Here is a 12924-nt window from a genome sequence, read left to right as displayed (position 1 = left end):
CTGTATGTTGATCATCGGGATTTTGATTGTAGGTAAATTGACCGCATCCCCTCATGATATTGCATATGTTTCAAAAACACAAGATCAAATTGGTTGTATAGTGTTCATAGACAGAGTAAGGATTGCAGGATGAGAGATATAGATAAACGGTTAAGATATAGATTGTTTGCAGGAGTTTTGAATTACAAGGTGTGAGAGATGGACTTACTGTACCTGAGGATGAGAAGAAAAAGGAATATGATTCTGTTGTGGATAATATGCTGATGCTGCAGGAGGTGTCTTGTGTAAATATAAGATGCAGCATCTGATCATTTGTGTGAACATCGATCATTGAGTAATCCTCTGGTTACTTAGGCTGGCCAGTGGTTTCACGCTTTCAGGGCCAGTGAATCGGTATCGTAGGATGCAGGCACTGGCCTCTGAGCTATTCCAGGCACGGCAAACCCTGTGGCTAATTGGTTCCCCCATTCATGTCATCAATTATGTCAGGAATTATATGTTTTATTATTGACTGCTATTGTACCTTAACTTGTGTGACACGTAGATAGCTGCCCCTATGGAACGGTGTACTTGTCACCTCCACCTGATACTAGCTGGAGACGGTAGGTGTATACTCTTTCAGTTTTTAAATGAATTACCTGTGCTATGCTCTGTTTTTCAATATTGTAATTTTCTCTTACGTCCTAGAGGATGCTGGGGACTCCGTAAGGACCATGGGGATAGACGGGCTCCGCAGGAGACATGGGCACTAATAAGAACTTTAGATATGGGTGTGCACTGGCTCCTCCCTCTATGCCCTTCCTCCAGACCTCAGTTTGATACTGTGCCCAAAGGAGACTGGGTGCATTACAGGGAGCTCTCCTGAGTTTCCCTGAAAGAAAGTATTTTGTTAGGTTTTTTATTTTCAGGGAGCACTGCTGGCAACAGACTCCCTGCATCGTGGGACTTAGGGGAGAGAAGCAGACCTACTTAAATGATAGACTCTGCTTCTTAGGCTACTGAACACCATTAGCTCCAGAGGGAGTCGGAACGTAGGTCTCTCCTTGCAGTTCGTCCCGGAGCCGCGCCGCAGTCCTCCTCACAGAGCCGGAAGATAGAAGCCGGGTGAGTATATGAAGAAAGAAGACTTCAAAGGCGGCAGAAGACTTCGGATCTTCCCACACAACACACACACGGCAGGCACTGCAAGAGTGCAGGGCGCAGGGGGGGCGCCCTGGGCAGCAATTAAACCTCTTCTCTGGCATAATAGGATATATATATGGGCTTTGCTCGGTATATATGAGAACCCCCGCCAGTTTTTCAAAACAATCGAGCGGGACCGAAGCCCGCCGCTGAAGGGGCGGGGCTTGATCCTCAGCACTCACCTGCGCCATTTTCTCCACAGCACACGCTGAGAAGCTGGCTCCCCGGACGCTCCCCGGACTCTCCCCTGCTGAACACGGTGACAGAGGGTTTGAAAGAGGGGGGGGGCACATAATTTGGCGCAGTGTTATAGATATAATTATAAAAAGCGCTATCTGGGTAATTTGTTTCCCTGGGTCATTGGCGCTGTGTGTGTGCTGGCATACTCTCTCTCTGTCTCTCCAAAGGGCCTTGTGGGGGAACTGTCTCCAGATAGAGAATTCCCTGAGTGTGTGGTGTCGATACGCGTGTGTTGGCATGTCTGAAGCGGCAGGCTCTTCTAGGGAGGAGGTGGAGCAAATGAGTGTGGTGTCTCCGTCGGCAACGCCGACACCTGACTGGTTGGATATGTGGAATGTTTTAAATGCAAATGTGAATTTATTGCACAAAAGGTTGGACAAAGCTGAATCCAGGGAAGGTACAGGGAGTTTAGCCCTGCCTTTCACTATGTCACAGGGACCTCCTGGGTATCAAAAGCGCCCACTATCCCAAATAGTAGACACGGATACCGACACAGATTCTGATTCCAGTGTCGACTACGATGATGCAAAGTTGCAGCCAAAATTGGCTAAAAGTATTCATTATATGATTATTGCTATAAAAGAGGTGTTGCATATCACGGATGAACCCTCTGTCCCTGACACGAGGGTCCACATGTTTAAAGAAAAGAAACCTGAGGTAACCTTTCCTCCATCTCATGAGCTGAACGAATTATTTGAAAAGGCTTGGGAATCTCCAGATAAAAAACTGCAGATTCCCAAAAGGATTCTTATGGCGTATCCTTTCCCGACTAAGGACAGGATACGGTGGGAATCCTCCCCAAGGGTGGACAAAGCGTTGACACGCTTATCCAAAAAGGTAGCGCTGCCATCTCAAGATACGGCATCCCTCAAGGATCCTGCTGATCGCAGGCAGGAGACTACCTTGAAGTCTATTTACACACATACTGGTACTTTACTCAGACCGGCGATAGCGTCGGCTTGGAGTTGTAGCGCTGTAGCGGCGTGGACAGATACCTTATCTGCTGATATAGACTCGCTGGATAAGGAAACCATTTTATTGACCCTGGGTCATATTAAAGATGCTGTACTATATATGAGAGATGCTCAGAGAGACATTGGCCTACTGGGTTCCAGGGCCAACGCTATGGCGATTTCGGCTAGGTGAGCCCTATGGACCCGAGAATGGACGGGCAATGCCGAGGTTTTACCTTGCAAGGGTGAGGAATTATTTGGGGAAGGTCTCACGGACCTAGTTTCCACGGCTACGGCAGGTAAATCAACTTTTTTGCCTTATGTTTCCTCACAGCCTAAGAAAACGCCACATTGTCAGATGCAGCCCTTTCGTTCGCATAAAATGAAGAGTGCTGGGATCTTCCTTTCTTGCCAGAGGTAAGGGCAAGGGGAAAAAGCTGCCAGCCACAGCTAGTTCCCAGGAGCCGAAGTCCTCCCCGGCCTCTACAAAATCCACCACGAAACATTATCACCGTATATGGAGAAAGTACGTATCTTGGTGTGAGTCCAGGAATGCTCCTCCGGAAGAATTCCATTTGGGCCGGTTCCTTTACTTCCTACAAACGGGAGTGAATTTGTGCCTAAAATTAGGCTCCATTAAGGTTCAGATTTCGGCCCTATCCATTTTCTTTCAGAAGGAATTGTCTTCTCTCCCAGAAGTCCAGACTTTTGTGAAGCGAGTGCTGCATATCCAGTCTCCTTTTGTACCTCCAGTGGCACCCTGGGACCTTAACGTGGTATTGAGGTTCCTTAAGTCTCACTGGTTTGAGCCACTTAAAACGGTGGAATTAAAATATCTCACTTGGAACGTGGTCATGTTGTTGGCCTTGGCATCGGCGGCTTTATCGCACAAAAGCCCCTATCTAATTTTCCATGTAGTTAGAGCAGAGTTGCGGACTTGTCCTCAATTTTTGCCCAAGGTGGTTTCTTCTTTTCATATGAACCAACCTATTGTGGTACCTGTGGCTACACGGGACTTGGAGGATTCTGAGTCCCTTGATGTGGTCAGGGCATTGAAAATTTGTGTCCAGAACGGCCCGGGTTAGGAAAACAGAGGCACTGTTTGTCCTGTATGCAGCTGACAAGGTTGGTGCTCCTGCTTCGAAGCAGACTATTGCTCGCTGGATCTGTAACACGATTCAGCAGGCTCATTCTACGGCTTGATTGCCGTTACCAAATTCTGTAAAGGCCCATTCCACTAGGAAGGTGGGCTCTTCTTGGGCGGCTGCCCGAGGTGTCTCGGCTATACAGCTGTGCCGAGCTGCTACTTGGTCGGGTTCAAACACCTTTGCGAAGTTCTACAAGTTTGATACCCTGGCTGATGAGGACCTCATGTTTGCTCAATCGGTGCTGCAGAGTCATCTGCACTCTCCCGCCCGTTTTGGAGCTTTGGTATAATCCCCATGGTCCTTACGGAGTCCCCAGCATCCTCTAGGACGTAAGAGAAAATAAGATTTTAAACCTACCGGTAAATCTTTTTCTCCCAGTGCGGACTACATCTGCAAGACTTGTATATAGGTTTTGCTTACTTAAGGGTTATGTTACAGTTTTGATCAGTCTCGGACTGATGCTGTTTGGTTTCATGCAGTTAACTGGTTCGTATATTCCATGTTATACGGTGTGGATGGTGTGGACTGGTATGAATCTTGCCCTTAGATTAACAAAAATCCGCAGAAATCCTTTCCTCGTACTGTCCGTCTCCTCTGGGCACAGTTTCTCTAACTGAGGTCTGGAGGCGGGGCATAGAGGGAGTAGCCAGTGCACACCCATATCTAAAGTTTTTTAGTGCCCATGTCTCCTGCGGAGCCCGTCTATCCCCATGGTCCTTACGGAGTCCCCAGCATCCTCTACGGACTAGGAGAAAAAGATTTACCGGTAGGTTTAAAATCTTATATATTTTTTTATTTTATTTTTTACAATAAATGATCGAAGGGCAAGCCCTGTCATGGTGTGGCACACAGAGAACATGCTGGTCTCATTGTGCATAACTGATGTCTGTCTGTGCGGTCCTCTACAAACTACATTTTTAACATTCCAGTCAATTTTCTTCAGATTGTATGTATTGTAGCATATAGTATCAGCTTTGTCAAATGGGGCACAGTTTGAAAAAGAAATGGTCTTTTGAAATAAGCATCAGATACATATCTAATGCAACATTATGTGTTTTTCCTCAAAGTAGTTATACACCTATTTTTATTTATTTTTCTGCAGCGGGGTACACTGTGATTCTACAGGGAATACTTCGGGGTGTAGAGTTGGATCTTGATCCGAGGCACCAACAGGCTAAAGCTTTGACTGTTCCCAGGATGCACTGCACCGCCTCCTCTATAGCCCCGCCTCCAGGCACTGGAGCTCAGTTTGTAAAATGGTGCCAGCAGTGCAGGTCACTAACAGGTGGGGCTGCGCCAGGCAGCCCTGAAAAGAGCTTTTTAGAAGACTTCAAGGGCCACAGCACTTTCTATGTCTTTGACATGCTGTGCTGCGGCTCCATCACCTTCCTCAGCGGCGCTGCATAGTCCCACGGCCGGGTTCCTGGATATTTGCAGCGAAGACTCACCGGTTTTCAGGCACACCACCGCTGTCGCTCTCCAGGATTGCGTGGCTGCACTAAAGGGAGGAGGTAAGAGGGTCCCCCAGGTGGGACCTTCCGTTAAATCGTAATCCGGTCGCAGTCCCAGGAGATGTACCGCGCCGCTGGCGTGGACACTGTGTTGCGCAGGGACCCTATTATATCCACCAGGGCAAGGAGCACAGGTCGGATTTACTAAAATCCATTTATAAAAGGCTCCACAGTACCCGGTGGTGAAGTCCAGCAGAGGGAATAAGGCGCTGGCCTGTAGACCTCCCCCAGCTCCGGGCGCCATCTACTGCTGGTGTTCCCACCCTGGAGCTGCAGTTCTCTCCCTCACTCCCTGACTGAGATTTTGATGCCATTACTTAGCTGGGTTGATCTCCGGGACTGCTGGGCACTGTCTCCTCTGTAAATTTGCTTGTATCATCAGCGCTGTGCATTTACAGACACTTAAGTATTCTGCATGTCATTTTAGACAGCGTTGGTTAAGAACAAGTGTACTGCTATCTAAATATGTAGTACAAGTATTCTGTGATATAACAATACACAGTAAACACTGGATGTATATCTGTATACATACATACATATATACTGTATATGTAATTTACTAGTCCAGTGCAGTTTTATTGTTTATATGTAATAATTCCTCCATTGTACCTGTGCCTGTAGCTGCTGTGTGGATTCCATTCTTGTGTATCACACGTTTTGCTATCACTATATTCTGTGCCCTGGGGAACTAGGTGCGTCAGGGTCTCATATAATATATAGTGCTATACAGGGTAAACGGTTTTGTATTTCTCACTGTGTTTTTCAGTCACCCCACACTGCTTAAATCCCTGTGCTCTGTGTTTACTGTCACAAAACACAGGGGATTATTTGCTGATTTTTGTGTTTTGTCTGGCTATATTGTACTATTACGCCCTAAGACTACATCCCATACAATGTCTGCTACACAGGGCAGGACATTCGCGGACGCTCATGTGTCATGCACTGCTGTCGTCACGGATTCACCAGTGGGGGAAGTGTTAGCTGCTGGTTCAGGCACTGGGTGTCATACATCTCCCAGTCCACGTGCGGCACCTGTGGCCAGCAGGACCCACCTTGGGCATTTTTTTCAAATATGCTGACTACGCTTGTAATGCGTCTCCCGTGCCATTACAGCCACATATTGTCCCTGTAGTTAATCCGCCAGTTACAGCAATTAAATCAGGCTTTGATTAGACAAAAGTCCACCCCACGCCCCTCTGGGACCAAGGGGTCATCTAAGCGGGCCATTTCTTCCTCACAATCCACTAATATTTTGAATAATTCTTCCGATGCGGATGGGGAATATACTGACCCGTCAGACACTGATTCAGTTGCTGTTTCTGACCTTGTGGAGGCTATCAAGCTGATTCTCCAAATTGATGAGGACCTTGAGCCCTCTGTTACGTCTAAAAAACCTGATAAGGTTAAACGTCAGAAGGTTGCTAAAGTAGTTTTACCACATTCTGACCTTTCAATTGACATATGTCAGGAATCCTGATCATCTCCAGGAAAGAAGTTTTCCCTGTATAAAAAAAAATGCTAGCTCGTTATCCTATCCCTGCGGAGTTGAGTAACAAGTGGGAAACTCCATGTCGCCCGTCTTGTGGTGTCATCTACTCTGCCCGTCACCACTGTCACCTCACTGAAGGAACAGACAGATAAGCGTGTGGAGGGATGCCTGAAGTCTATTTACAATCTTAACGATGATGTACATAGACCCACTATGGCGGCCTCTTGAGCGACAAAAAGAATAGAAGCATGGGTTCAGGCAATTGTGGATGAGCTACCTCCGGATTTTTCTGACACTGCCAGACAATGGGGTTAATTCCAAGTTGATCGCAGCAGGAAATTTTTTAGCAATTGAGCAAAACCATGTGCACTGCAGGGGGGGCAGATGTAACATTTGCAGAAAGAGTTAGATTTGGGTGGGTTATTTTGTTTCTGTGCAGGGTAAATACTGGCTGCTTTATTGTTACACTGCAAATTAGATTGCAGATTGAACACACCCCACCCAAATCTAACTCTCTCTGCACATGTTATATCTGCCTCACCTGCACTGCTAAAAAAATTTCCTGCTGCGATCAACTTGGAATTACCCCCAATATCTGTCGTATATTACCACAGCCTCTCACTATTTTCAGGAGGCGGCATCTACTACGTCTATCCTGGCTCGCCGGATTCTGTGGTTGAGGTCCAGGAAAGTGGACCTGGACTCTAAAAAGACCTTGGAGGTGCTTCATTTTAAGAGAGACATCCTTTTTGGGGAGGATCTGAACAAGATTGTGACTGACTTTCTCCCAAGTACTAATCCTTCTGCTCCGAAGGCTAAGAGTACAACTTTTTGTTCCTTTCGACCTCCAGGTAAAGCAAAAGGTCAGGCGTACTCGAGACAAGCTCATACTGCCAAAACTACTAAGCCCAAATCTAAACAATCCTGGGTCGCCAGTCAGCCTACTTCCAAACAAGACAAGCCTGCTGCATGACTGGGTGGGCACCCCAGGGTGGGAGGCCGACTTCTGCAGTTCACCCAGGCCTGGTTAAAGACCACTGCGGTCACCCCCTCGCCAGTTCTGTTCAACGGTTATCCCCTCGGATCCGTTGAAAGCGCAAGCTCTACACCTGGTTGTACAATCCCTCCTGGAAACAGGAGTGGTAGTGTCGGTACCTCTGTCCTAGAGAGGCAGGGGCTACTATTCGGCCCTATTTCTAGTTCCGAAACCAAATGGGTCTTTCAGGCCTATCCTCAACCTCAAATCGTTGAACAAGTTTGTGAGTGTGTCCATATTCCGTATGGAAACCCTGCACTCTATTGTGCTGGCCATGGAACCAGAGGACTATATGGTATCCCTGGACATACAGGTTGCTTACCTGCGCATACCTATTGCCATTTCGCATGAGCAGTATCTGCGGTTTGCTATTGGCAACCTTCATTTTCAATTCTAGGCTTTGCCATCTGGACTGGCCACGGCACCTCGTTTTTCACCAAGGTCATGGCCGTGATGACGTCTTTACTCCGTCGTCACGGAATCAGGATCCTGCCATATCTGGATGACTTGCTGATTCTGGTGAACTTCCAAGATGTCCTCCTCATTCAACTGAAGATGTCGGTCCAATACCTACAAGCCCACGGGTGGCTCATTAATTGGAAGAAGTCCTCGCTCGGAGCATGGTGCACCTGGGGGTGCTGCTGGACACCCACAGCCAAAGACCGTTTCTGTCTCCAGAGAAGGTTCTGAAACTTCAGGACAAGATCAGATACTTCCTCTCTCACCCAAGAGTGTCGATACACTCGGCGATGCAAGTACTAGGCCTCATGGTGTCGACTTTCGACATGGTAGAGTACTCTCAATTTCATTCCCGCCCTCTGCAGAGGTTAATCCTTGCCAGGTAGGACCGGTCTCAAAGGATCTTCTTGACTCCGGAGGTATGTCAGTCACTGAGCTGGTGGCTACAGGACCAACAGTTAAGCAGGGCCGTCCCTTCTGGATCTCCAACTGGGTCCTACTGACAAAGGTCGCCAGTCTGCGGGGTTGTGGAGCGGTGTTGGAGCAACACTCACTCCAGGGTCGATGGACCAAGGCAGAATCTCTCCTCCCGATAAACATTCTGGTACTGCGGGCAGTGTTCATTGCGTTGACACTTGCCCTGCCTCTGGTACAGAACAGGCCTGTTCGAGTACAATCAGACAACGCCACCATGGTGGCTTACATAAATCATTAAGGCGGCACTCAAAGCCACATGGCAATGATGGAAGTGTCAAAGATCCTTCAATGGGCAGAACGCCATCTGCCAGCAATAGCAGCAGTGTTCATTCCGTGGGTCCTCAACTGGGAAACTGACTTCCTCAGTCGCCAGGACGTGCACCCCGGAGAGTGGAGTCTTCATCCAGAAGTCTTTAATCTCCTAGTGGACAAGTGGTGCCTACCAGATGTAGACCTGATGGCGTCTCGACACAATCACAAGGTTACGGTCTTCGGAGCAAGGACGAGGGATTTTCAAGCAGCGTTTGTGGACGCACTGGCAATTCCATGGAACTTTCAGCTGCCATACGTGTTCCCTCCAGTGTCACTCTTGCCCAGGGTAATACGGAAGTTCAAGCAAGAAGGAGGATTACTACTTTTAGTTGCTCCAGTGTGGCCCAGACGGCATTGGTTCTCAGACCAGCAAGGTCTCTCAATAGAGCGTCCTCTTCTACTTTGTCAACGCCCAGACCTCCTGAAGGGCCCTTGTGTCTCTTCCCGGAACTGGAATGACTGGCTTTGACGGCGTGGCTCTTGAAGCATCACTCCTGAGAGCGAAAGGATTCTCTGAGGCGGTCATTCAAACTATGTTGAAAGCCTGTAAACTGGCTTCGGCTCAGATTTATTACAGGGTCTGGAATTCTTACTTCACCTGGTGTGCTGTTAAGAATTATGACGCATATACTTTCAGAACTTACAGGCTTTTGGCTTTTCTACAACAAGGCCTAGACTTGGGCCTTCGTCTGGCCTCCCTCAAGGTCCATATATCTGCCTTGTCAGTGTGGTTTCAGAAAAAAATTGCGTCTCTTCCTGACGTTCACACTTTCACTCTGGGTGTTTTATGGATTCAGCCTCCCTATGTTCCTCCTGTGGCTCCATGGGATCTGTCTGTCTTCTGAATGCCCTACAAGAGTCTCCATTTGAACCTCTTGAGTCTGTGGACCGTAAATGCCTTACGCTTAAGGTCGTGTTTCTGTTGGCTATTGCCTCTGCTAGGAGGGTGACAGACTTAGGCGTTGTCCTATCATCCACCCTTTCTGATTTTTTACCATGATAGGGCGGTTCTTCAAACTCGCCCTGGTTATTTGCTTAAGGTGGTATCATCTTTTCACCTTAACCAGGATATTGTGGTTCCGGCTTTCATCTCTTCTGGTTTGTCCTCCAAAGAACGATCTTTGGATGTGGTACGTGCTCTCCGTATTTATGTGGAGAGGACTGCCTCTATCAGGAGGTAAGATTCTCTTTTTGTACTTTTTGGTTTTCACAAACGTGGCTGGCCTGCGAATTAGCAAACCTTGGCCAGATGGATTAGAATGGTGATTGCACAAGCCTATGCGCAGGCTGGGCTCCCAGCTCCTTCTGCTATCACAGCTCATTCTACTCGGTCTGTTGGACCTTCTTGGGCGGCCCGTCGTGGCGCGTCCGGAGAACAATTGTGCAAGGCGGCTACATGGTCCTCTGTGAACACGTTTATCAGGTTTTATGCCTTTGATACTTCCGCCTCCCAGGATGCTTCCTTTGGACGCCGGGTTCTTGTGCTCGCTACAGTGTGTCCCCTCCGATGAGGAACTGCTTTAGGACATCCCCGATATATTCCCTGTGGAATCCCAGTGTACCCCGCTGCAGAAAAGGAGATTTATGGTAGACTTACCATTGTTAAATCTCTTTATGCGAGGTACACTGGATTCCACTGGGCGCCCACCCTGACGCACTTAGCTTCTTTGGGTTTGTATGGAATTAGCCGCTAGTCCCTTCTGCTGTCGTGAGATTGTTGTTCTATGTGACTAACATCTACCGTCTCTTTTACCTGTTACTGCATTGGACTGGTTAACAAAACTGAGCTCCAGTGCCTGGAGGCGGAGCTATAGAGGAGGCGGTGCAGTGCATCCTGGGAATAGTCAAAGCTTTAGCCTGTTGGTGCCTCGGATCAAGATCCAACTCTACACCTCGATGTATTCCCTGTGGAATCCAGTGTACCTCGCAGAAAGAGATTTAACAATGGTAAGTCTACCATAAATCTCCTTTTTCTTGGTTAGGAGTCCAATTTTACACTCTCGGGGAGAAAACACATTAGTCTGACTTACATCAAGCTTCTTTTAAATCAAATTTTTTTATTAGCCAATGCATTATCTTCCTCAAATTCATAACTAGAATTTTACTTTTGAATGACAATGTTATGTAGGTACAAAACAAACACCAGGAGGGTGCCTATGATATAGTGTTTAATACAAACTCAGGTTTCAATTAAAAAGTCAATGATTTTGTAATCTTATTTTGTTTGCTTTTCTGAGATCTTATTTGAGATAGTTATTTTGAATGTCCTCCCAAAACTGGGGGACCTTCTTTGAATTGAGCCGGAGAGATGAAAGACAACTTTGATTCAATTGGAGTGTCCTCCCAACCGGTATCGCTTCCTTTTGAACTGAGGCGGAGAGATAGAACACAACTTTGTTCGATTACAACTAGACCCCTCCCACGCCAATAGCACCCAAAATAATGGCAAGAGGCCACTCTTTGTGTAGTATATATTATATAATATAATTTTTTTTTCAGCCATGAAAATGCAGTTAACACACTTTTTTTTTTTTGAATGCAGTATGACCCCCCCCCTTCCTCCCCCCCATAGCAAGTTATCAGTTTGCCTTACTTTTTTATTTTCTTATCTGGGAAAGTGGCCCCTGCCTACACAGATTGGTAGTTTAGTCCTACCAACTGAAGTTTTGCAGCATTTGGTCTAGCTACAGCTCCACAGTGTTCAAAACATTATGGCTGTCCGTTTGAGGAATTAACTGGAGGTGTATTCTGGGCATACGTAAACGAACATGTGTATTAACCTGGAGAAGGAATAAAGAAGTGGTAAAGCAGTGATAAGGTGATAACACCAGCCAATCATTACGGATTTGAAAAATGACAGTAAAGGCCCATATAGACGGGCCGATGTTGGAGAGATGCGAACCGCTCAGCACACATCTCTCCCGCCGCTCAGCACAGTGCGATCTGTGCTGAGCGTGCGGGGGGAGACGGGGGGGGCGCTCATTTCACCCAGCGGGTGAAGTGAGCGACCCGCTAGATTGGCCTGCATGCAGGCCAATCTAGCAGCAGCGATAGCGATGCTCGGGCTGTGCATCGCTATCGCTGTAGGGGAAACGCACGGAGCGATAATGCTTAAATTCTAAGCAATATAGTCAGATTGCTTAGAATATCGCTCCATGAGTACCCCCCTTTAGGAGCTGACTGGCTGGTGCGTTATCACCTTGCACTTATCACTTCTTTATCCCTTTTCCAGGCTTAATACATGTGCCCCATTGTTGCTAAAAAAGTGAAGATGCTGGGAAAGTGTTTAGCGTGATCAATTCGGTAGAAAAACAAATAACATACTTCTAGTGTATACATTGCTTAAAGGTGAATGCAGTGTGTATTTATTTAGCTGAGTTTTTAGTTACATATGAGGAAAGAAGTTATGCTGAATGGGAAGACAGTATTGATATGTAGAAGTGAGACTATTGATGGGAGGAAGGGACACTATTAAAGGGCGGGAGTAGTAAACTCTATCTCTGTTTGGTATTAACGCTTTATTGATGGATGAGATTAATGGCTGCTGGCCTAATGCTGTTTGGAAAGGACTGTTACCTCCTGTCGGCGGCTAGAGTTGGCGATCCCACCCCACAACACATTGACACATTCCTCTTCCGCACGCCAGGGGTGATGGAGCTGAGGGAGGGATGACAGATGAGTGAGATGGATTGGGGTGGGTGAGAAAGCCCTCAACACCAGGCATAATAGCTAGTGACCTGGTGAATGACTGGTCCACAATACTAGTTTATATTATTACCAATATTTTATTTTACAATTTCAGAGAGAGAAATTCTCAACTTAAATGTTGCCATCTCCAAGGTTAGAAGGCAGTTAATGAAACAAATGTACAATGACAATGTTAAAGTAATGAGAACCCCCTGCAAATAGACCATTTTTTATTCCTTTTTCCCTAGCATCCATAAGGGATATTGAGGGAAACTAGTACGATGGTGTATAGATGGGGTCCAAAGGAGCCAGTGCACTTAAAAATTTCCTCACTGGGTGTGCTGGCTACACCCCTCTATGCCCCCTCCAACAGGCAGTTTAGAAAAAGTGCCCTCAGGAGAGGATGCACATCTCTACAGCTCCAGAAAGT

At 47.1% G+C, this 12924-nt stretch overlaps 1 protein-coding gene across 2 annotated transcripts in view; it reads left to right on the top strand.

The window, feature by feature from the left end:
* Positions 1-12924, top strand: part of CRTC1 (CREB regulated transcription coactivator 1) — a 462675-nt gene that overhangs the window by 242795 nt on the left and 206956 nt on the right. For both annotated transcript variants that reach the window (XM_063914768.1, XM_063914769.1), the window contains exon 4: positions 541-602. In XM_063914768.1, coding sequence (XP_063770838.1) covers positions 541-602 — 62 coding nt within the window. The remainder of the gene's footprint in view (positions 1-540; positions 603-12924) is intronic.

The sequence above is a fragment of the Pseudophryne corroboree genome, chromosome 1 (genome assembly GCF_028390025.1).
Source record: "Pseudophryne corroboree isolate aPseCor3 chromosome 1, aPseCor3.hap2, whole genome shotgun sequence".
NCBI lineage: Eukaryota > Metazoa > Chordata > Amphibia > Anura > Myobatrachidae > Pseudophryne > Pseudophryne corroboree.
Note: the sequence above shows the minus strand (reverse complement) of the source record. Positions and strands in the feature narration are given on the sequence as shown.